At 58.6% G+C, this 22,806-nt stretch overlaps 1 protein-coding gene across 2 annotated transcripts in view; it reads left to right on the top strand.

The window, feature by feature from the left end:
- The window catches only part of DGKZ (diacylglycerol kinase zeta), a 29,336-nt gene extending 8,791 nt beyond the window's left edge, over positions 1 to 20,545 (top strand). The window contains exons 6-32 of one of the 2 annotated variants that reach the window (XM_075152198.1): positions 1,134 to 1,202; positions 1,624 to 1,695; positions 2,012 to 2,128; positions 2,221 to 2,292; positions 2,580 to 2,675; positions 2,953 to 3,035; positions 3,583 to 3,643; positions 4,022 to 4,135; positions 4,537 to 4,677; positions 5,175 to 5,253; positions 5,541 to 5,596; positions 6,658 to 6,720; positions 6,932 to 7,005; positions 7,120 to 7,231; positions 7,509 to 7,708; positions 8,000 to 8,100; positions 8,238 to 8,317; positions 9,358 to 9,402; positions 9,678 to 9,747; positions 12,044 to 12,084; positions 12,683 to 12,873; positions 13,439 to 13,470; positions 14,236 to 14,279; positions 14,663 to 14,783; positions 15,297 to 15,333; positions 15,636 to 15,735; positions 18,099 to 20,545. In XM_075152198.1, coding sequence (XP_075008299.1) covers positions 1,134 to 1,202; positions 1,624 to 1,695; positions 2,012 to 2,128; positions 2,221 to 2,292; positions 2,580 to 2,675; positions 2,953 to 3,035; positions 3,583 to 3,643; positions 4,022 to 4,135; positions 4,537 to 4,677; positions 5,175 to 5,253; positions 5,541 to 5,596; positions 6,658 to 6,720; positions 6,932 to 7,005; positions 7,120 to 7,231; positions 7,509 to 7,708; positions 8,000 to 8,100; positions 8,238 to 8,317; positions 9,358 to 9,402; positions 9,678 to 9,747; positions 12,044 to 12,084; positions 12,683 to 12,873; positions 13,439 to 13,470; positions 14,236 to 14,279; positions 14,663 to 14,783; positions 15,297 to 15,333; positions 15,636 to 15,735; positions 18,099 to 18,215 — 2,388 coding nt within the window. In that variant the 3' untranslated portion in view covers positions 18,216 to 20,545. The remainder of the gene's footprint in view (positions 1 to 1,133; positions 1,203 to 1,623; positions 1,696 to 2,011; positions 2,129 to 2,220; positions 2,293 to 2,579; positions 2,676 to 2,952; positions 3,036 to 3,582; positions 3,644 to 4,021; positions 4,136 to 4,536; positions 4,678 to 5,174; positions 5,254 to 5,540; positions 5,597 to 6,657; positions 6,721 to 6,931; positions 7,006 to 7,119; positions 7,232 to 7,508; positions 7,709 to 7,999; positions 8,101 to 8,237; positions 8,318 to 9,357; positions 9,403 to 9,677; positions 9,748 to 12,043; positions 12,085 to 12,682; positions 12,874 to 13,438; positions 13,471 to 14,235; positions 14,280 to 14,662; positions 14,784 to 15,296; positions 15,334 to 15,635; positions 15,736 to 18,098) is intronic. The other variant, XM_075152199.1, reaches the window with a different exon arrangement.
- The last annotated feature ends 2,261 nt before the right edge of the window (positions 20,546 to 22,806 follow it).

The raw sequence follows: 22,806 nt of genomic DNA on the forward strand, positions 1-22,806 counted from the left end.
GCTCTTCTGGCCTTTGTGCTGCCTGGGATCCCCTTCAGGGTCAGCCCTTTCCCTACATGTGCCTGGTGGGACCCAGAGCTGAGCTCAGGACATAGTCCCCCTTCTGCTGCCACTGGATTAATGTCCAGTAAAGCCAACAGCAGGACTCTTCGTCCTCTCTCGTGTGCTGCACTCAGAGCAGATGACACTGGAGCTGACCCAAATCTCCTGCCAGGTTCTGCCTCTATCATCATCGTGATCCCAAAAGCTGTCAAGAGCAGGGTGTTGGGCCCTACCTCATGGGATGTGAACTTGCACTCCCTCATCCCTCTTTGCTGCCCTCCCCACAGTGCCCTTCCCAATCCAGGGCTGGAAGAGGAAGGAGGGACATGGGAAATGTGTACTTCATTGCAAAGCTTCTGTCCCCCCACAAGGCTCAGATATCCCACTGTCACGTTTCCCTGCCTCCACAATCGCTCCTGCAAGTCCCAGCCCTCACCCACCGTGTGCCTGCAGAGAGAAGGTGCCTGCGAGCAGCCTTGCTCCCCTCCCTGCGGGCAGGGGCTGAGGCAGGCTGGCAGGACTTGCCCTGGGGCGAAGAGCAGGGTGAAGTGGGTGTGGGGGGCTTGGGGCTGCTCCTCTCCTCAAGGAACGTGGAGCTAAGCAGTTTGCTGCTTAGCTGCAAGCACTTCCATCTTCTTGCCATGGGTGCAAACTGGTCTCCCTGGGGGTTTTCACTCCTTCCACCAGCATGTTTTTCACCTGGCGTTGGGGGCATCTGGTCAGAGACGTTAGGAGATGGAAATATGATTTATGACCAAAAGTAGTGCTCCACACTACTGCTTGCCCACTCTCCATGGCATTTGCTTTGTGTGATTTTCAGTCTTCAGTTTCCTTTACTTCCTTCCCACTTTTTCTGGTTTTAATTCCCGCTTCTCTGAGCACCTTAATTTGGCCTCTTGCCCCTGATTCTTCGGCTTTGCCTTCTCCCAGAGGGTTGGGGTTGGTGCCTGTGAGCAGTGGGTTTGCTGCAAGAGCAGAGATCCTGTCTGGCCTGGGTCCGTTCCTCCTGCTTGTTCCTGCGTTCCCTCACATGCAGGGCCTTTCACTCTCTTTTTTTTTTTTTCCTCTTTTTTTTTTTCTTTTCCCTTTAGCCCATAGTCGTCCGGCATCACTGGGTACACCGGAGGCGGCAGGAAGGGAAATGTCGGCAGTGTGGCAAGGTGAGAGATCACCCCGGTTTTTTTTCCTCAGCTTGAAGGAAAGCTAAGGTTAAACCAGAGACAAGAACAGGGCTGGGGACCAGGGACATCCCACCATTCTTGTTTGGTGGCAGCAGCCTACAGCAACACCAAGACGCGTGCTCCGTTTTGCACAGTGAAGCACTACATAAGTGCTTCCCACACAGCGTTGTTCTCCCCCCTGGGCCCAATCAATCCTGGAGGGGACTGTCGTCCTGACATGTTTCCTTGGGCAATAGGGACATCCCTGCAGAGCGCAGTGGCCTCCCTGGTGCCGTAGTGGTGGTTGGGCGGGGGGGGAGGTTAATTCTCTTTGTTAATGTCTCTCTTGGTGGTGGCAAAGTCCTGTTGGATGGGAAAGCTGCGAGGGAATTCCCTAAGCCTCTTATCCTTCCCTCTACAGGGTTTCCAGCAGAAGTTTGCCTTCCACAGTAAAGAGATTGTAGCCATCAGCTGTTCCTGGTGCAAGCAAGCGGTGAGCAAATCCCCCATTGAACATCTTACCAGCCTGCTCTGCATCTAATGACCTCTGCTTTCTGCTGGTCTCCCCCAAGCTGCTTGTCTGCGGCCTGCCCTTACAGCTCCTCTTACTGGGAGAGGCTGTACTGTGGTAGCTGGGAACTCTTACGAGAAACTTTCTCCTCATTGCCTTCCCATTACAAAATTCCTGCATGGTTTCCTCCAGCACTCCCTGCACTGGCATGGGGAAGCTGGGAGGAGGAGAAGGTGGTTGTCCCCAGCAAACCGAGCAGCTGAGTTTTCTCTCTGTCTCTCCTCTTCTCCTTCCCCAGTATCACAGCAAAGTGTCATGTTTTATGCTGCAACACATCGAAGAGCCCTGCTCGCTGGGGGCTCACGCTGCTGTCGTTGTTCCTCCCACCTGGATTCTGCGGGTCCGACGGCCCCAGGTAACTCACCTCAGTTCTTGTGGCTCTTTCACAACTCCTGCTTGCACAGCAGCTCCTCACGGAGTTTTTGGGTTTGTTTCTTTTCTCTCTAGAATCCACTGAAATCTAGTAAGAAGAAGAAGAGGACATCGTTCAAGCGGAAATCCAGCAAAAAGGGGGCCGAGGTAAGAGATGAGGGGACAGGGAATGACCTTGTCTTGGAAGGGTGGAGGGACTGGGCAGTGAGGAGCTGGACTGGCAAACAAGGGGGCTTTGCAGGGTGCAGAGGTTAAGGAGGGTGAGGTGGAGGGAGGGTGCCTACTGGCAGGGCAAATCCCAGTTATAAGGCTTACGGGGTGGCTGGGATGTTCTCTTCCTCCCGCTCCTGACCATGTGTGATGTTAGGGCTCGGCCGGAGGTGGGAGTTTGCGTTTCCCTGGGCTTGTTGAAGGACCTGCGGTGTCTCTTGCAGGAAGGGAGGTGGAAACCCTTTGTCATCAAGCCTATGCCAGCTCCTCTCATGAAGCCCTTGCTGGTGTTTGTGAACCCCAAGAGTGGTGGGAATCAGGTATGGCCTTGTCCTACATTTCCCTGAGAAGGCAGCTCTATGGGAGCATTGCCTTTTGGCTGCCGAGGACTCAGCATAGTTTTGGTAAAGTCTCAGCTGCAGAAGAGGCAAGGCAACCTCCGCAACGCCAGTTTGCTGCCCGGCAATTCCCACCAGGCTTTGCCTGAGTCCCCCCAGAACACCGTTGTCTTGGCCTGTCCTCGAGACCAGGTGCCTTCTTCCCTCTGTCCACTGGGAACTCCCTGTTCCCTGCTGAAGTCTTTTTTTGTCCTCACAGGGAGCCAAGATCATCCAATCCTTTATGTGGTATCTCAACCCACGGCAAGTTTTCGACCTCAGCCAGGGTGGACCCAAGGAGGCGTGAGTACTGATGGGAGCAGCACCCTTCTCTCCCCCATCCCTGCCCCAGACATTCCTCCCCGGAGCTCTTCCTGCAGCTGGTGGAGGCCTGATGCTCCACACCTCCCTTGTGCAAAGACACCTCTAACGAGTTCGTGCTTTGAGAGGCCTCTCGAGGATACCTTGTGGCCAGTCCTGGCCTTGCGGTGTTTCCTGCTGGAGGCCTGGTCTAATCTTAAGGCTAGTGGCAAAAGAGACCAGCTTTAGGGTGACATTCCCAAATCTAGTTCATTATGTTCCGTTAATGTCGCGTGGGTCTTGTCCGCTTGCTGCGTTTCAGCTTATCTCCGTGTACGCGGACTGTGGACACCCTCCTCCGCAAGAGCTGGTGAAGCCAAAGTTCCTGTGGCTTTGCCCACGGCTGTGAACTGCTGTGGCGACGGGGAGGGAGACACGCACGTGGCTTTGTGAATGCCGTGGGCTCTGCGAGGGCAGGGGGCCCTGCAGCCGCTGCGTAACACCTCGGGTGCCTCTCCCCTCCCCTCCTTACCCTCTCCGTTCCCTGCAGGCTGGAGCTGTACCGCAAGGTCCACAACCTCCGGATCCTGGCGTGCGGGGGAGATGGCACGGTGAGTCCCCTGGCCCCTTCGTGCCTGCGGTACCCTTCGCCCCAGGCCTTTCCAGCGCCGGCAGCAGCCCTCCTCGCTGTAATCCAGAACGGAGCAAAACGTGCGCACCGTGTCCATGGTCCAGCTGGTGGCACTGGATACTGTGGGTCCCCTCGTGCGCTGCTCCAGGGAGTGCTAGTCTGTGGCATGTCTGGATTTGTCACCCTTTTGGGGGCCAGTGTCCTCACTGGGGTTACTGGTACCTCCTGCAGCACCCGTTCAGAGCGTTAAGGACTGTGAATAGCCTCGGTGGTGGCTAAGGGGACCCCGTCTCTGCCCCTCTGCCATCGCTAGTGCTGCCGGTCCCTGCAATAACCGTTTCTTTGCTTTCTCGAGCAGGTGGGCTGGATACTCTCCATTCTGGACCAGTTACGCCTCAACCCACCTCCTCCTGTAGCCATCCTACCTTTGGGGACAGGGAATGACTTGGCCAGGACACTGAACTGGGGTGGGGTAAGTGACGGGCAGAAGAGCTCACTGCTGGCAGAGCGGGCTGAGCGCTTCGGCTCCGGTTCCAGACACAGGGGTGGGGATTTGCACTGGCTGGTTGTTTTGACTTTCCCTAACTACAGACCAACAAATAAGAGCAGCTTGGATGTTACTGTTCTTCTGACGTTTGAATTATTCTGAATTAGGTTATAATATATTAGGACATTTTAAAAAAGCAATCGTTTCAAACTTTGGGAGATTTTTAGAAGGAAGATGTATTGTTTTTAAATTTAAAGTCCCACCTTGTTGAGCATTCAAGTAGAATTGATCTTTTCCGCATCCTTTGCTCTGGGATGTCTTCCCAAAGACGACGACATCTCTGCAGAAGGCAGGTAGGAGACTCACCGAGTCCTGCTCTTCACCAGGGTTACACAGATGAGCCTCTGTCCAAGATCCTGTCGCACGTGGAAGACGGGAACATTGTGCAGCTCGATCGCTGGAACCTCCATGTAGAGCCAAACCCTGATGCGAACCCTGAGGAAAAGGATGAGGCGGCTGCTGACAAGGTGGGAAACCTCCTCTCCACGTTCGTTCCCTGCGCTGCTGGTCTGCGTTCTCCTTCTCCCAGTGGCTCAGGCAGCCCCAGCACCTGGGGCTACGGTGTTGGGCTGGCATTTCCCGGCTCCAACTCCATTCCTCTCCTCATGGCTTTGACCCATGGCACTCATGGCAAAGCGTGTAGAGGTCAAAACTAAATGTCCACCAGAGGTTTTTAACCACAGCTTGCAACACGTATAAGCCCAGTCCCTTCTGAGACTGTTTGTTTAGCAGAAACATGGGTGATTGCAGGTATCTTGGAGCAGGGTGCATCCCCTTGGGCCATGTCGCTTACCCCTAGGAGCCGGGGTCCATCATCTCAGGCTGGTGACCTCTGTATTTTCCTAGGGTGAAGCTCCGCTCCCTCAGCCTCGTGAGCACGGTGCATGGCTCTGCTATAGCCTGACCTCGTTTTTGCCGTGGCCACACGCTGGCAGCCTCATCTTTTTCCTTCTTTCCATTTCAGCTCCCCTTGGATGTCTTTAATAACTATTTCAGCCTTGGCTTTGACGCGCGGGTGACGCTGGAGTTCCACGAATCCCGAGGTAAGGAGGGGTGGCAGGGTCTGTGGTGATGGGGTGCCCCAGGGGTGGGCCCGTAAAACGCTCTTTGGGAAAGTGAACAAGAGGATTGCCCCAGGGACAGGGCTGGAGGTGAAACCTGGGGAGCAAGTGGAGGCTGCAGAGGGGGAAGAGGGGTGCCTGCACGGGAAGAGAGCTGGGGGCTGCCTCCTGGCCGAGGCCGACTAGAGAGCCGTGTCTGGGGAGAGCTGGCAAGTGAAGCATTTCCCTGGGCAGGCCAATGACCTGGACTTTTTTTCTTCTTTCCCTAGAGGCCAACCCAGAGAAATTCAACAGCCGGTTTCGGAATAAAATGTTCTATGCTGGGGTGAGTGCGTGGAGGATATCTGAGCATGCTTTCATAACAGCCTTAGCCGGAGCACAGGCATGGCCCCGGCTTCTGTCCGCACCCTCAAGTCACTCATCCGATTTACACGGGCCTTCACGTGCACCCAAGCTGAGCCCCTCCCGAAGGTGGAGAGGTGCTGGAGAAAGGCTGCAGCCCTGGGAGTCACAGCTCCTCTTTGGCTGCGAGTGCTGCTGGCGGTACAGCTCGCTCTCTGGCCTGCGGTACAGTTGCTGTCTTGATCTCCTGCCACTATTGTTCTTGTTCTCCGGCTCACGGACAATCACCCAGGCAGGACCTCCCCGGAGCTGTGGGGGAGGCAGGCTGTCCCCCCTGCAAAGGAACGGGAAGCCTTTCCATAGAGTCCCCACACTACTTTGGTCTTTTATTTTATACCTTGGGCCAGTTACAGCGCGCTGGCTAATTATGGCACCCTCCTGGACCTCACCTCTAGAGCTTTGTGTCTCAGTGCTGTATTTGTTCATCCAGCCCCCCCATCCTCAATATACCTCCCTACCCATGTGGCTGGGTGACCAGTAATTTGAGCAGTACTAAAGGCCAAGTGCTGCTCTGTACCATCTCGCATCTCTCCTGTTTGTGTCTCCCCTCCTCTCCGTACAGTTAAACCCAAAGGGGACCCTAGGATCTGCGTAACAGAGGCCATACTGTCTCTCCTGGTATCTCTAGATGAGGTCACATCAGCTCTGGTTTATGGCACTTCATTGCAGCTTGAGACTGAATTTGTGACTCAAGTCTCTCACAAGAGGAGACTCACCTTGCCAGGTCTTCTCTAAAGCTGGGACTGGACTGGCAAGGGAATACTGGGGGGGGTGTTACTAAAGGTGCCCTGAGGTTTTTGGTAGACAAAATGGCCAGGGGAATGGATCAGGTTGTTTTGGGAGGGGAGAAGAGGGGGCTGCTGCCAATGGACAAGGAAGGGATTTGCTGCTCTCAGCAGCTGAGGTCTGAAGGTCGGTGGCAGGCTCCCTGGCTGCCCATTTCGGTGAATGTGTGGGCGCTAATGCTCTCTCTTGCCTTGGCAGACGGCTTTCTCCGACTTCCTCACGGGGAGCTCCAAAGACTTAGCGAAGCACGTCAAGTTGGTTGTGAGTGTGCAGGGGTGCTCTGGGCCAGGGAGGGGGTTGAGCTGGGTATCTTGGGATTGGGGAGAGGATGTGTTCTTGGGGACATTGGCTTCCCTTGGCTTGGAGAACAGTCACCGTGGGGAGCAGAGGGGGAGGTCATTTCCTCCCAGGTGGGTAGGGTGGGCCAAGCCCCCCCCTTACAGCAGCCTGAACTCCCCTGTGTTGTCTCCAGTGCGATGGGACAGACCTGACGTCCAAGATCCAGGACCTGAAGCCCCAGTGCCTGGTCTTCCTCAACATCCCCAGGTGAGCAACCCCAGGACCTGCCCTCTCGTGTGCTGGGCTCCTCACCCCCATGCCACAGACCCCTGCCCAGGTTTGGGGGTGCCTGTCCATGCATCGCTTGCCATCCCTTCACAGGTACTGTGCAGGCACCATGCCCTGGGGCAACCCTGGGGAGCACCACGACTTCGAGCCACAGCGCCACGATGATGGCTGCATTGAAGTTATTGGCTTCACCATGACATCCCTGGTGAGTCAGAGCTGTTGCCAGTTGTAGCTAGGGAGGGGGAGCGACTGGTCCCATTGACTAGGCGTCGGCCAGCTCCCCAGCTTCCCTCCTGAGGAGCTGTAGTGCTGGCCTGTGTGACAGTGTCTGCTCTTTGACATTTAAGCGAGGTGCTGTCATGTCCTGGTCTCTGCGGATCCTTTCCAGAACTTGGTTCACTTGCAGCATCTGGCTGACAATGTGTGCTCCCCCCACCCACCCCTCAGTCCGTGCTCTGCTCTCACTCTGGACCCTTTCACAGGCTGCCTTGCAGGTTGGTGGCCACGGGGAGCGGCTGTGCCAGTGCCGGCAGGTGGTTCTCACCACGTCCAAGGCCATCCCCATGCAGGTAGATGGAGAGCCTTGCAAGCTGGCGGCTTCCTGCATCCACATCTCCCTGCGCAACCAAGCCAACATGGTGCAGAAGACCAAGCGGCGCAATTCCATGCCTCTGCTCAATGAGTAGGTTTCTCACATCAATCTGCCACCTCCTCTCCAAAGCAGAAGGGATGGAGGGGGAAGGGATGGGACTGATCCATCACTCCCAGAGGCATTTTGATCCTCTCTCCAGAAGGGCGTGGGAAGGGATCAGGTCACAGAAGTATGGCCAGGCCTTGATGCTGAAGAAGCTGCTGGTGCCAAGCTTCCCACCCCAGTCTGTGCTCTTGCCTATTTTGGAGGGGTGAGTGGGATAAGAAGAAAATGGGCTGTTGCTTTCTGATCCCATCCCTTTTCCTTCCCCCCTGCACGCAGCCAGCAGCCAGTGCCTGAGCGGCTGCGGATCCGGGTGAGCCGAATCAGCATGCGCGACTACGAGGCACTGCACTATGACAAGGAAAAGCTCAAGGAAGCCTGTGAGTGACAAGCTGAGTGACCAGGGGATGGGAGTCGCGGTCCCTGAGTCCGGCAGTACCCTCAGCTCGGCTCTGTGAGGTGTTGGGGATGGGGCACGGGGATGCTCCCTGAGTTGTCTCTGTGCCCTGTCGTACAGCTGTGCCGCTGGGGATCATTGTGGTTCCAGGAGACAGCGACCTGGAGTTGTGCCGGACCCAAATCGAGCGGCTGCAGGAGGTGAGGCTTTGTGTGGGAAGTGGTCACGGCTGGATGCCAAGGATGGGGGGGGCTCAGGGAAGGGATTTCTAAGCCTCCTTGACCTGCACGCACCAACGCACATGCTCCTGCTTCTGGTAGCAGGTCATGGTTTGCCTTCACCCCATGGTGGAGGCAGGATCCCAAGCTGGATGGCTTGTTACTCCCTGCTCTCTGGCAGCTTCTTTTTCACTCTGCTCTTCTGACCTTGCTCTCCAGGCCTAGAGTGTCGGTGGCCCAGAAAAATTACGGGTCAGTGGAAAAAGCCAGCATACATCCTATGGGGGCCTATCAACCCCAGGGTGTTTGGGGAAGCCTTTCCTCTGTCACTTTGCTTTGCTGTGTTCCTTCAGCCCTCTGCCAATTGTGCTCCTGCCAATTGTGCTCCTGCCAATGTGCTAGTGCATGCCCATGACCCGGACACGGGCTGTGTAACCCTTGCTCCTGGTGAGCAACGCCTTCTGAGCCCACAGCGTGCCTCCTGGTGCCGCGCTGCTCAATCTGATTTTCTCTCAGAAGATTGAAGGGACCTTGCTCAGTCCCCAGTTAGCTGGCTCTTGTGCCTGAGGGAATCCCATCCGGCACGTGCGTAGTGTCCTGCAGGGCTGAGTTGCAGAGCTGCTTGCCCGGGCTGGCACACTGGCATCTGCTCCTTGCTCTGCCTGCCTGTCCCCTGCCCGCCTTGTGCCCAGGCACTGCCGAGGACAAGCAGACAGGCACATAGCTACCCAGGCTCCGCGGGTAACGCTTTCCTGTGGCATCAACCTGCTAGACTGATGCCTCTGCAACCTCCTGCACCTCTAAAGCTGTACATTGAGGCTGGTCACCTCATGGTTTACCTCTTCTCTCTCCTTGGGCAACCACTGTGCTCTGGCCTCAAAGCAGGGCAGGGTCCAGGGACCTTGGCCAGGCAGTGTGTAAAGCCAGATATGGCAGCACGTTAAGCAACACCAGTGGGACGTGAGAGGGGCTGGTGGGCTGCCCAGAAAAAGGCTGTAATGGCACACCTTGCCTTTCTGCAGGATTTCCCTCCACAGCCCTCTGCTTTAGAGCGCCTGCTCTTTCAGGTGTGTATGGCCTCGCTCTGTCACCCGGGTCCATCTCGTGCACCGTGCCGGTCTCGTGGGCTCATCTTGTGGCATCTCTTTCCCCAGTGAGCTGGTGTGTGTCAGCTCCGGTCTGTCCCGTGCTGCTCCCCGTCGCTGTGTGCTGTGCCTGTGTTCCCCTTTCCATCCACCTGTGGTCCTCCATGTCTGCAGGGACCTCCCAAAGCAGGAGGGACGCTCTGGGGAGAGATGAGGAGGCCAAGAGTCATGACTTTCTTCTCTCTTTTTTTATGCAGGAAGGAGATGGAGCCAAACCGAAGACACTGTCATCCCAGAAGCTGTCACCCAAGTGGTGCTTCCTGGACTGTGAGTATCATCTTAGAATCATAGAATAATTTGGGTTGGAAGGGAGTTTAAAGGTCACCTAGTCCAACCCCCCTGCCATGGGCAGGGACATCTTCAACTAGATCAGGTTGCTCAGAGCCCTGTCCAACCTGACCTTGAACGTTTCCAGGGAAGGGGCATCTACCACCTCTCTGGGCAACCTGTGCCAGTGTTTCACCGCCCTCACTGTAAAAAATTTCTTCCTTATATCTAGTCTAAATCTACCCTTTTTTAGTTTAAAACCATTCCCCCTTGTCCTGTCGCAACAGGCTCTGATAAAAAGTTTGCCACCATCTTTCTTATAAGCCCCCTTTAAGTACTGAAAGGCTAAAATAAGGTGTCCCCGAAGCCTTCTCTTCTCCAGGCTGAACAACCCCAACTCTCTCAGCCTTTCTTCATAGGAGAAGTGTTCTGTCCCCCAGGAGTGCTGACTGTGTCTGAATTTGGGAGAGTGAGGGGACACATCTTTATTGACAAGTCACTGAGAGCCACGTGGGACTTGGGACTCATGGATGTTGGGGTCTTTGTGGCCGATTGCAGCAGTTTTTTGCTCCAGGCTGTGTCTCTGGCTGCTGCCCACGAGTGGAGCGATGAGTGTCTGCTGGTCTCCTGCCCCCAGAGCTGAAGGCAGCTTGGCAGCGTGTGTCCCATCACTGCGGGACTGCTGGGGTTGCTCTCCTGTGTCATGCAGGCAGGGGGCCCCCCTGCTCCCAGCACGCTGGAGGCTCACCCTGAGCATCCCAGTGGTACGGGAGCAGGTTCCCCGCTGGGCTCCAGCTGCTTCTTCTCCCCTGCCTGAAAGTAGCTTTCTCCTCTCCCTTTGCCTTCACTGACCAAGAGGCTCCAGAGCTCTCCCTCTGTACCTGGAAGTTTGTCGAGAGACATGGCTGCTGGTGGCACTTCTCCTCTCTGGCTTCCCAGTAGCAGGGTGTAGCGCAGAGCAGAGCACAGCTGTGGGTTGCAAAGTGGGCCTGGGAAGCCTCGTGCTAGGCAGAGAGGATGCAGCTTCTCCCTTCGGGGTTCCAGCCCTGCACGTGGGACCCGCTGCTGCTCCCAGGTGTCACTCCCAGGACTCCTGTACCAGGACCGCTTTCCCTCTTCCTGCCAGTCTCCCAGCAGCAGGTTCTGGGTTCAGGAAAATGTGTCAGGAAGGAGGCCAGAGCCTCATCCAAGGCAGCGCAGGCTCATTCAAGCGGCTGAATTACAAGTCTTCAGCAGCAGCTCCCCGGCAGTAAATCCCCAGCCAGGACAGGACAAACGGAGCTCTTTCACTCCTCTCATCTGCTCTGGCCCGTCCCCACTCTGTTTGCAGAGAGAATTCCCCGGGTCCCCAAGGGTCCCACCGCAGCAACCTCGCCTGGGCAGGCACCAGCAGCCACACTGGAGAAGTGCCACCCTGTGTGGGGACCCAGTTGTCCTGGCTCTGTGTTTTTGCTTGTCCTGTTCTCCCCCGGTGATGCCGTAAATCCCCAGCCCCTCCCTGCTCCCCCAGGGTGGTGGCTGCTTGGGTCTGGCTCCAGCACAGCCGCTTGCTCCGTTGGTGTTGAAGGAGCTCCTCTCCTGCTGCGGGGATCTCTCCTTTAAGGGTTGAGCAGAGGGGTGCACTCGGGCAGGCTGGAGGCTGGTTTGAAACTCTCTCCTACCGTCCTAGGAGACAGGGGCTTGGGTCTACAGCTGGTGGTGGCGTGCTCCGTCATACCTGGCAGTCACAAGCTCTGACATGGCTCATGGTGGTCCATGGGACCTTACTCAGTCAAGTCAGCGGGAGGCTGAGCTCCCTCTTCTCCCAGCCCCGCTTAGTGCCCCCATTTCTCGGTGCTCTGCAGTGAGGTGCACCATGTTAAATTGGAGTAGTTCCCCACCTGGTGCAAGTGAAGGCTGAGACGTGCTCTGCACAGCCCTGAGCTTCGTCTGCTCATGCTAATGCTGGAGCACCCGAAAGCCCCCAGGAAGGCCACGGCATCAGCTAGGCATGTTCTTGCCTTGCCTTCCTTGCCTGTCAGGAGTCATCGAGGAGGAGATAGCAAACAAACAAAGGCATGTTGCACAGGGGCATGGTGGTCCGTAGGCCCAAGGGGCTGCCTCTCGGGTAAAGAGAACAGCAGGATCCCAAAGGGAAGGGGGGTGCTCCTGGTCAGGGGGTGCTGTTTGCTTTGCTGTGCCCTCCATGCAGGCCACGAAGTGGCTGGATAGTTCACTACCTCTCGGTGGCAGAAAGCGGCCGTCTCCCTCATCCCAAACGAGAATCACTCTGTCTCCCTCTGTCCCTGTCTTACAGCAACCACAGCTGATCGGTTCTACAGGATAGACCGCGCACAGGTGAGTGTGGCCTCGTCCTCTGCCGTTGTCCCCCCCCGGCATCTGCTGGGAAGGTGCTTGAGTGTCCTGCATTCACGTGGACCCACAGACAGGCTCAGCCTCGGAAACACGCAGGTCTTGCACCGCTTCCCTGCCCTGTGGCATCCCCCAAGGGGTGGTGTGACTGGCCTGGCCCAGGACCAGCCCCAGCACCTCCAGATTCCCATGGAAAGGGAGGAGGCGTGGGTGGGAGCACAGAGACTTGGGTTGGAAGCTGCCTGCAGGACCCTGCAGCGGAGCGGATAAGGAAGAGCAATGTAGCAAGGCTGGCCAGGCACCCACCCAGTGAGGTCGTCTTACCCAGCATTAAATACTTTCCCTAATGATCTGGAGAGGGGGACATGGAGATGAGGTGGACGGGTCAGCGGCCAGTTTGGGAGTTGATGAGAAGCCTGAAAGGAGATGCGGAGGCTTCCCAGGCATAGGTCCCAGGACTCTTCGAGCCACCATCACTCTCCTGAGCCAGTGGGTGGGCTACAAGGCATGGCATGTGAGGGGATGGGAGATGGAGCAAGACCCCAAGGTCTTGCTTATGAGGAGGCTGATTTGTGTCTTTCAGGAGCACCTCAACTATGTGACAGAGATCTCTCAGGACGAACTCTATGTGCTGGACCCAGAGCTGGTGATCACCCAGACCGTGGGCACCTCTCCTGCCATGCCTGACCTTGTTGACTTGTCTGCCGCACCCACTGGGCACCATTTTGCATTCCCCTCCTCCTCTTCCTCTCCACCCTCCTCTCCTGCCCTCAGGTGAGTTTGAGGTGGGAAAGAATGGGGTGCTGGACCTCAGGAAGGATGGGCAGTGATGGGAGAGCCAGGGTTGGCTTCACTGCGTTGATTCCTGGGCCAGATTACAGGGGGGCTCCCAGGAAGCGAGCAGGAATTCAGCGCTGAGTTAGACCAAGCGGTGGGATGCTGTCCTGTCCTCCCTGCTCCCCAGCCAGTGCTGCTGGAGGCAGCGGGGCATCACCAGGCAGCTCAGCCGTGAGGTCGAGCTCCAGCACCTGGCCCGTGGGGCAAAGGGCATGGGTGTCTGTTGGCCCAGGTCAGGCCAGCCTCGGGTACAGGTGAGCAACAGAGCTGGGAGCAGCAGTAGAAATGGGAGTGGGAATGGGGAAGAACCCAGATTGGGGAAGAAGCAGATGGCATGACCAAAGAGTAGCAAAATCCCTTGGCCTGCCTCTGCTCCTGCCTGCTGGAGGAGTGCCACGGGCGGGCTTCTCCACAGCTATCCCTCCACCCGCCGTGTGCTCTTTTGGGTGATCTGCTGCCAGGACTGGCAGAGTTAATTACGCCTTTTCTTCTTCCCTTCCAGCGCTGAGCCTGAGCGCTGCCTCCTGCACAAAGGTGAGTCCTGTCCCACCCCCTGTCGCACCCTCTCTCAGGTCGTGCTGTTTTGGGTCCCCACCATGGATTTTTTGGCCTGTTCTTTCCCTGGCGTACAGGCAGGAGCCCTGCTGTCTGTGGGAGCGCAGAGCTCCGCAGGCGAGTGACCCCAGAGGTGGGCAGGAGAGACCTGACAGTGATTTGTGGCCAGGCACCTTCCTGACTCCGCCGTGCGGGAAATGGTGTGGCGGAGGGGTTAATCCCCCACCTGCGGAGCTGAGTGCTGTGGGCTGGGTTGGGGGGCTGTCCCTGCCAGGCAGTGGCAGGAGCTCTGGAAGTGGGAGCACAAGGTCAGGGGCCTCGCCGAGCTGAGCAAATGGAAAGAGTTTCCTGGAGCTTGAGCGGAGCCCAGTGCCTGGAAGTGTGAGTGAGTCATGGGTAAAAGGCGTCTTGGCTGCTGGCTGACGCCCAGGAGATCTGCTCCCCGCTTCCATCGCAAGTCATCCTGCCCATGGGTAGAGACTGCTCCCCCTGCACGCGCACCTCCCCTGGGGCTGAGATCTGGCTGCGCCCCCAGCTATGTGGGGTCTCCCTTCTTCCCCTGGCTTGTCCCTTATATGCCTGGAGGTGGGGGAGCAATGTAAAACCAGTCTGACCAAGGGGTTAGCACCTGGAGGAGCTCCAGCTGACTGCTGAGCCTCCGGTGCCCAACCCTTGGCTCCTCAGTTAGATAAACAGCATTACAGCTTGGCTTTTCTGACCCCAATCCATCTCCCTTCTTTGCAGACGACCTTCTGATAGAAGCTGCCAAGAGCGGCAACTTCAGCAAGGTAGGCGCTCCCGCTGCCTGCTGCGATGTGCAGCCAGGGCTGGCTCTGGGTGCTCGTCCCGCAGCCTGCTCGGCTGGCGTCCCCCTCGGGCTGTCCGAAGCCCTGCCAGCCACACTCCGCGATTGCCCTGGAGCAGCTCCTGTCACGGGCCCTCCTCCAGGAGCGGTGGCTGGAAACCAGGCAGGCTCCTGGCAAGAATCCCAGTTCCTCGCCTGGGGGACACGAAGGGAAGGGACTTGGTGCTGTGGCTGAGCTGGACAAAGCTCCCCGCCAGGTCCCAAATATCCGTACAACCTGCCAAGCACCCTGGGGACACGGTGCTGGGACTTGGGGCTTGGAGCTGAGCAAGGCAACTCATCCCGAGCAATCTGGCAATCCTGTAGTTCCAAGAGCTGCACCGGGCTGGAAGAGACCTGATGGTGCGAGACTCCTCGGGCCAGACCGTCCTCCACCATGCTGTCAAATCAGGGAGCAAGGACATCGTCAAATACATCATCGAGAACGGTGAGCGGGGGCCAGAGTGCCACCCTTAGCGAAGGAGCCTGGCAGCCAAAAAAGCCTGACCCTTTGCTTGGAGGGGCTGCTCCTGGGCTTAGATCCCTTTCCTCCGGGTTTGATACATTCTGGCGTATGGGCTTTTTGTGGCATCTGTCAGCCAGTATTGGGGTACCCCCATGGCCATTGCCGCATCCTGGCAGGTACCAGCATGTCCCTGGGAAACATTTCTCAGTGTCCTGCTTCTGCCTTCAGGGCAGCTGACCTGTTGTTTTTGGCAGCTCCCACTGAAATAGAAGCTGCTTTATTTTTATTTAGATATTTCTCTGTAATGAGTCCACAACAACTCTTCTTCCCTGATCTCAGCTGGCCTGAGTGCTTTGGAGCCAGGACTTTTGCAGGCAGCATGGAAAGAAATAGCAGCCCCTATGGAAAGACGCAGAGCGGGACTGGGAAGTAGGTGGGTCCGTCTCTGCCCCGCAGCCGGGTCTCACTCGCCCTGCACTGTCTTTCTCTCCGCAGCCCCTTCAGAAATCCTCGATGCCACGGAGGAGGAGAAGTAAGTTGCTGACTGACTTGCGTTACCTATCGGCCAGACCCTCTGCCAGGTGACCAGTTGTCTGGGCACTTACCAGCTGCCCTCACTCTAATTACCAGCCATGGTTCCCAGTCCACTCTGGACTGACAATCCCCAGGCAGCACCCCCTCCTCTGCCAGGGCTGCCTGGAACAAGCATGAAACCCACCGCGAGCTCCTGCTGCAATCAAATTGCTGTCCCTCGCTGCCACCCGCACGTGCTGCTTGTCCCCATTCGGGGGTGGGGTGGGGGACATCTCACATCTCCTGCTTTCTCCTCCTCAGCGGCGAAACCAGCTTGCACCAGGCTGCAGCCTTACGCCAGCGCACTATCTGCCACTACATCGTGGAGGCCGGGGCTTCGCTCATGAAGACGGACCTGCAGGTGACGGCGGGAGGGCTGGCAGTGGGGCTTTCTGGGGGGACTGGGGGGGCTGGCAGAAGCGGGGCCAGCAGGAGAGCAGAGGAAGGGTGCTTTGGCTGGGGTCTTTGCCAGCCAGAGAGGAGCTGACATGAAGCACCCATGCTTGCCCAGCGGAGCCCAGCTGCAGAGGGGTTAAATCCCTCTCCTCCCCACACTTCTCTCCCTGTTGTTTTATTAAATTAGAAGCGAGGGGATGGAATGTCTCATCCCCGTCTCCCCCTTCCCACCCTCCGGGGTCAGAGCAAGGACATTCTCGCTGCGAGCTCCCTCCCAGCTGCAGGGCTCCCCCCGCTCTCCCCCGCAGGCGGCCGTGATGGGGGCACTGGGAACTCCTCTCGGCGGGTGAAGCCATCCCACGGGGAGCGGGAGCGGGCAGTGGCGGCCCTTTCCCTCGCATGCCGAGTTAATTGAGACATGCCTTGGTGCTGGGGAGTTGTGCCAGCCCCGGCAGAGTCATCGTGGGAAGGGGGCTTGAGGCTGTGTTTTGGTACAGGAGGTTCCCGGGGCTGGTGGGCGGCAGAGGGGACGTGGTCGCCTCTGTCTGGTGGAGGCCCATAGCGGTGGGCTCTAGCAGAGGAGATGTAGTAACAAGCTGAGAAGGTACAATTCGTGGGTCTGGGACACAGGGTAGCAGCCCCAGCTGGGGGGTACGAACTTGCTGGGGCCGGTGGAGCTTGGGGGCCGCCTCAGACAATGCGCAGCCCCATTGCCAGCTGCCAGGAAGATGCTGTACAGACAAATCTCTGGCTCCCCATTGCTTCCTCCTTGGTTTTGGCCAAGGCTTGGGCCTCGCACAGTGCCCCGAGTGGAGCTGGCATGGCCCCTCTCTGCCCCCAGCCCCCTCATTTGTCTGAAGGAGGGGAGCAGCCCTCAACCTGCCAGCGCAAAAGGGAGCCGCGCTCAGGCATGACGGCTGCCCCGGGGAACGGGGCTTGCACATGCCTGTGCAAACACGTGTCCGGGTTTGTAGCTGTCTGGGGACCCCTCTGCGTTTGCTGCGCTGACCTCGCGTGGGCCCCGGGTCACAGCCTGCCTGCACAGGCACGAACCTACCTCGTTAGAAGCCCCAGCGTCAGACCTGTGGCACGGGTTCGGAGCGGGCTGATCCGCACCCTGCAGCGGTGAGGGAGGCCGAGCCTTATCGGTTGGCGTGCCTCAGCCCGGCTGGGCAGAGGGGCCCTGGCAGCTCCGGTTTCAGGCTGCGGGCAGGCAGCGTTGCAGTGGGGCTTCTGCAGGGGGACAGGAAAGAAACTCAATTCCTCTTCTGGTCTTTCCCCCCCGGCTTTGTTAAATGCGCGCTTGCGTTCAGGGGCTGTGGAGAGGAGGCCCCAGAGGAGAGCTGGCACCGAAGCATGGAGCGGTCTCCTTACCCCTGCTTGCGTGTGTGCGGGACCGTGGGGCGTGCCGGGGTCTTGGGGTACATGTGCAAAAGAGGGGGTTTCTTGGCGCATCACACCTCTCTGCAGCCGCGCGCAGGTAGGCTTTTGTCCACAGTCGCATCCAGGCCCGGCGGAGGCTCCGCATGTCTGACCATTGTTCCTGCTGGAGAAATACGGCTGCAGGTTGCCCTGGAGGCCCAGACCCTGCCGCAGCCGCCCGTGCCCCGCTGCGCACCAGGGGACGAGCCGGGCAGGCCGGGCATCCCTTCCGGGGCCGGTTTTCAATGGCAGCGGCAGAGTGCCAGGTTTCCGCAGCCTTTCTCAGTGGCACGGCAGAGCCCGGGCACTTGGCGAGGAGAAGCGAGGAGCAGGGGGAGGGAAGGGGGAGAGGAGACGGAGCTGGGAGCTGTTAACAGATTTGCTTTTTATGGAGTGCGGGAGTTCATTAGTGGACACAGTCCAGATGGCTGCAATAAGCTGGTGAAATGTGATCCTCCTCCGGGAGCGGGAGCGCTAGCCAGGCTGCGAGAGGGAAGGGGGGTTGGTATTCCTGGGCATTCCCCAGACATACCCCTCATTCCTCACCCTCTCCTGCCTGCCTTCCCAGCGCCGGGGAAGAGCAGGTCATGGGGACCAACCTTTGTCTCCTCTCAGGGGGCTGGCGATGGTCAGGGATGGTCTCTGTCCTGGTCCGCACGTGGGGCCAATGGCCCTTCAGGGGACAGCTTCCAGCCCTGCAGCGAAGTCGGGCTCCTCGGGAGCATGCTTTTGCTCCGTGGCAAGCACCTGGGCATTTGGCTACCGCCTACCTCGGGGCTTGGCTGCAGGTTCTGCTGGACCCAGCTGCAGCCATCTTTTCAGCGGAGGAATGGGGGCACCTTTGGGTGCCGAGGCAGCATTTAGCCAGTGCTCGGCGCTCTGACATCTTTCGCTTCCCCTACGCAGGGAGACACCCCCAAGCACCGGGCTGAGAAAGCCAATGACCCCGACTTAGCTGCCTACCTCGAGAACCGACAGCACTACCAGATGATCCAGCGGGAGGACCAGGAGACAGCTGTGTAGTGCTCGGCGTGCCTTAGCCCAAGCCAGCTCGGGCAGGACGAGAAGAGGACGATGGCAACTGGCAGAGCTGTGAGTCTGGCCCAGCCCTCCCTAGATGTCAACCCGGTCCCCGGAGGAGATGGAAACAGCAGAGCTTTGCCCCAGGCTGGGCTGGAACTCTGTTTATGAGGACAGTGGGTATTTGGGACTTGAAGCCTTGCTCTTTGTGTGTCCCTCCCTGCTTCGCCCCTCAGCCGCCACATTCTCGCCCTGGATGGGCTCCATCCTGCAGCCCTGTTGGGGCAGGCCAGGCTGAAGCCCCGGGTCACCCTTGTGCACGGGAGTGATGCCAGTGCCCCCTCCGCAGGCTCCTACCTGTGATCCTTGTGGGATATCGTTCCTCGCCCCCTCTCCCTGCCGGCAGTGCCCCTCCTTTAGATGCTTGGCTAGGTTCATGTCCTGTTCCTCCTCTCCTGTCCGGCACAGCCGCAGGAGGCACAGGCTGTGCGGGCAGACAGCAGAGGCCATGAGTCTCAGACTTCGCCCCAAGGCAAGCACCCTGACTTACTGCCCCTGCCTCCTCCTCCCTCCCCTCGGTTTGGGGCTGCCCCGGGTCTCTGCATTGCCCTACCGGGACCTTCTGCGGCAGGAGGGAAGTCCCTGGCGCACCCAAGCATCTGGGGCTGGCGCAGCTGGAAGCAGGGCAGCCGCTGCTCTCCCGGTTGCCTTTAGGGCTCAGCCAGCCGGCAGTTTGGCCCAGGGCAGGGAGGGCATGGGGGAAGGCTACCGAGTCCTCCCGCCGTCCTTCCCTCTGCAGGGCCGGGGGGGGCAGCCTGCACACCCGGTGTCTGCTGGGCATCTCTCCGTGAGCCTGCTGCAGCACGTAGCCGTGGTGGAGAGCTGCGCTTGGCCTGGGCAGCGGCTGCGGTGGAGCTCGTTAGATTTCCCAAATGCTGACAAGGATCTGGCTGCCCTCCCTGCTTCAGCTTCCCCCCCGCCAATGCTAGATGTTGCACTGGGCTGGAGGGGCAGTGCTGGGGTCAGTGCTGCTCTCAGGGATTCCCCCCGTGCCCCCCAACCTGTCAACACGCATCCTCTGAGTCTGACTCCTGCCATTCCCCAAACTGGGCTCAGGGTTTTGCAGGGAAAACTTGGGAGCTCACCCAGCCCAGACACAAGCTCCCTGGGCAGGCCACCAGCTCACCCTCTCCAGTTTTAGCAGAAAGAGGGATTTGGATGCATGGGAAGTGTCAGGGCTCCCAGCCCCGAGCCATGCCTGCAATGGGATGGCATTTCACCTACCACCTGCCATGGGGCACGAGGCACCACGACCCATCTCCCCTGCGGATGCTGTGGGTGCTGAGCATCTGCAGAGGCATCAAGCCAGCCCTTCAGCAAGGCTTTTGCAGGACTGACGGTCTCTGGGACCAGGAGGTGCCAGCAGAAGAGGAGAGCTGATGGCTCTGGGCCTTGCAGACCTGCTTAGCACCTTCGGGTGGGCGGCGGTTGCGAAGCGGGTTGATGCTCGCAGCTTGGGTCCCAGGAGAGGATGCTGCTGCTGCCGCCGCGTGGGGTCTGTGCGGTCCCAGCCGCACTCACACACAGCTGGGCAATGCTGGGTGGCACCGTTCAAATCTCTCCTAATACCAATACCAAAAAAAAAGGGTATGAGGATACCGCAGAGAACCAGAATACTCTTCAGGCTTTTTGGCTGGGGGGACAGAGTTCCTTTGGAGGACAGGGGATGCTGTGGTGGGGAGCAGAGGCGCAGGGCAGCGCAGAGCGCTAGGGGCCAGCGGCAGTATTGGCAATTAATAACGTTCAGAGCTGGGATGCTCCAGCAGCGCCCGGAGTTCCCATCAGCACTGCTCGCTGGCCACTGACACACAAGGCTCTGTCATCTTCTCAAAGGTGCAAACTGCTGCCCCCCAGCCGGGATGCCCAGCCCGGCCCGCAGGCGTTTACAGCCCCAGCTTCCCCCTTTTTCCCCAGTTTTGTATCTTTCCTTATAGCTTTTGTACAGGTAGTTGAGAGACACACTGTCCCCCTCCCCGCCTGGCCCCTCCGTGCGCGCGTGAGCTGAGTTGCTGTGCAATTCCAAGCCTGGCTTGTATTTTGGCAAAGGCGGAGGGGGTGTTGGTCGCCCTGCCCGCAGAGGGCAGGGGTTCTGTGCAATACCTGGGTTTGTGTTTCCTAGATGCTGTTGTAGGACTGTATTTTTGTAATTCTGTGAGGGTGCAAGCTCCAGCAGGCCGAGGGCCTGGCGTGAGCCTGCGTTCCCATCGCTTTTCCACTTGGACCGTTTAGGTGTTGTTGTTTCTTGTCATTGAAATAAAGAGATGGATGTTTTAGTTCCTGTCTCCAGCTGCACCCGTGACAAAGCAGTGGGTGCTGCACGAGGACACCCCACAAGTTTGTACCCCGAGGCTTCTGCTCCCGTCCGAACTGGGAGTACTCTGGGGAGTTCCCTGCTGGGCCAGGTCCTTGCCCGCTTCCCTGCGCAGCATCCCTCTGGGACAGTTGCTGGATACAGTGACTTTGTCCTGAGAGACCTTCTCCCCCGCTCTGTGGCATACATCGCTCTTCAGTGTAACGTGGAACAGGGAGAAAGCGCACCGCCATCCCAAGGGATCCAGAAGGGCTTGGAAGCGTGAGTCAGGAGCTGGCAGCCCTGTTCTTCCTGCCCTGCTCCGGTTCCTCCCCGGGGCGGGAGGCGGCAGCCCCGGCGGCAGCGCTGCCCTGCCCTTTGCAGCCGCACGGCTATCCGTGGGTGCTACAGCAGCATCCGGATTTCAAAACCTTTGTCGGCCCTTTTTTGTGGTCAGCTGTCCCCAGCCACGCAGCTCTGGGGGGGATGAGCCTGCCTGGGGGCTCTTCCCATTCGTTCCCAGCTCCAGAGGGGAGCGTTGGGGTCCTGCTTCCAGTGCTGAGCACTGGGGCCGCAGTGTTGAGGGCTGAGATTATCTCTGGCGGGAGGACCGCTCTCCGATTACAAAAGCAGGGGATTAGGGACACTTCTGCTTCCAACCTCGGACTCAGGAGGATGACTGCGGCCAACGCCGTCTCTCCTGCAGAGTTTCCTTTTGCAAAGGGGAGGTAATCGCTCCGGCCGACGGCGTGCTGGTGAGGGAACTGGGGATGGACACGGAGGGTGATGGGGAGCTATACTCATACCTTAAACTCGGATTCCTGAGGGCAGCTTGGCAGCCTGCCTGTCGCTCCTGCCGCCCCCTCTCCGCCCGGAGAAGCAGCCTCCTTCCCCGGCCGCGTTGTCCCTTCCACCCCCCGCGCCTCCCTTTCATCGCCTTCAGCCTTTCAGCTCCTGCCCAGAGCTAACAGTGGGGGTCTGTAGCGGGTGTAAGGCACACCAAATTGTCCCGGCCTCCCTGGGCCGCTGCCCAGGGACCAGGCGGACGTGCGACTGGGAGGAGGGGGCCCGCTCCGCTTCAGTGCCCAGACCCTGGCGCGTTGGCGCTTGGCCCGTGTCTCGGCGGCGAGGACCGTCAGTAACCATGGCAATGAGAGTTTTCCAGCCGCCCCGGTGTCAAATTTATGGTGGGGGAGAGAAGCGTTCCCAAATGCGATCGCTGTGATGAGGGTGTTAGGAAAGGGGCAGTCTACCTTCGGGGGAGAGCCTACCCTTCTCTCCGAAGGGCCTCAGCATCCCCCATTTCTCCCTCGCAGCCGGGCGCTGGAGGTCCGGAGGTCCCATGGGATGGAAGCACACCTGGGGGTGTATGCACGGGGGGCACGCGTGCAGGCTGGGGAAGGCCGTGCAAACCCAGCCCAGCTAAGCAGAGCTGGGGTGACAGCAGTTGGCCGTGTTAATGATTACCTGCCACGTGCCCGCCTCCGCAAGTCCGAACAAGGAAAATGTCCCGCGCGCAGCTGTGTCCCCCGTGCTGGCGCTGCCGCACCGTGCAGTAACAGTGCCCCAAGGACCAGGCTTCGACTGGAGATGGAAAATGCGGAGCTGACATGCCATGAATTATCTCGTGACGTTTTTAGAGGTAAAAAGCTCAAGTTAAGCAATTGCAGGGAAACACACCTGGGTTGGTCACGCTCCCTCTTTTCCCTTCTTCCCTCGGTATGAGGCCCCTTTCCAAAAACATAGCCTTCTGCTGCTTGTTCGAGCTGGGGAAGGAGCTGTTGTGGAGCCACTGCTGGGAGTGATGAGCACCAGCGCATCTCTGCTCTCCCACATGGCCAGCACCTGTCTCCCAGTCCCCAGCCCGAAGAGGCAACAGGACGGGAATGGGAATGGCTGGAAAAGGAGGAAAGAGTGAAAATTTGCACAGGTTTTGCCGTACCTTGGGCTGCTTTGCCCTGGGGACCCTGGTGGGGTCTCTGGCTCCCGAACAGAGGTGGCTGAAGAAAAGCAGCAGCATTTGCCCCACACCCAGCTCTTTCACAGCTCCACCAGGTCCTGGTTTGCTCATCACAGTCCCACAACTCAGACTTGCAAACCTGATGCCGCTGAACCCCAGCCAAAAGCAGCACACCTAGGCCCTTCCCCTTCTTTTTGACTGTGAAGTTTGTCTCCGCAGCTTTCTTCAGCTTTGGTTTAAAGGTCCAGCGATGGGGGGTTGGGGGGACTATTGGCTTTGCTATC

Source organism: Calonectris borealis, chromosome 5, assembly GCF_964195595.1.
Source record: "Calonectris borealis chromosome 5, bCalBor7.hap1.2, whole genome shotgun sequence".
Classification (NCBI taxonomy): domain Eukaryota; kingdom Metazoa; phylum Chordata; class Aves; order Procellariiformes; family Procellariidae; genus Calonectris; species Calonectris borealis.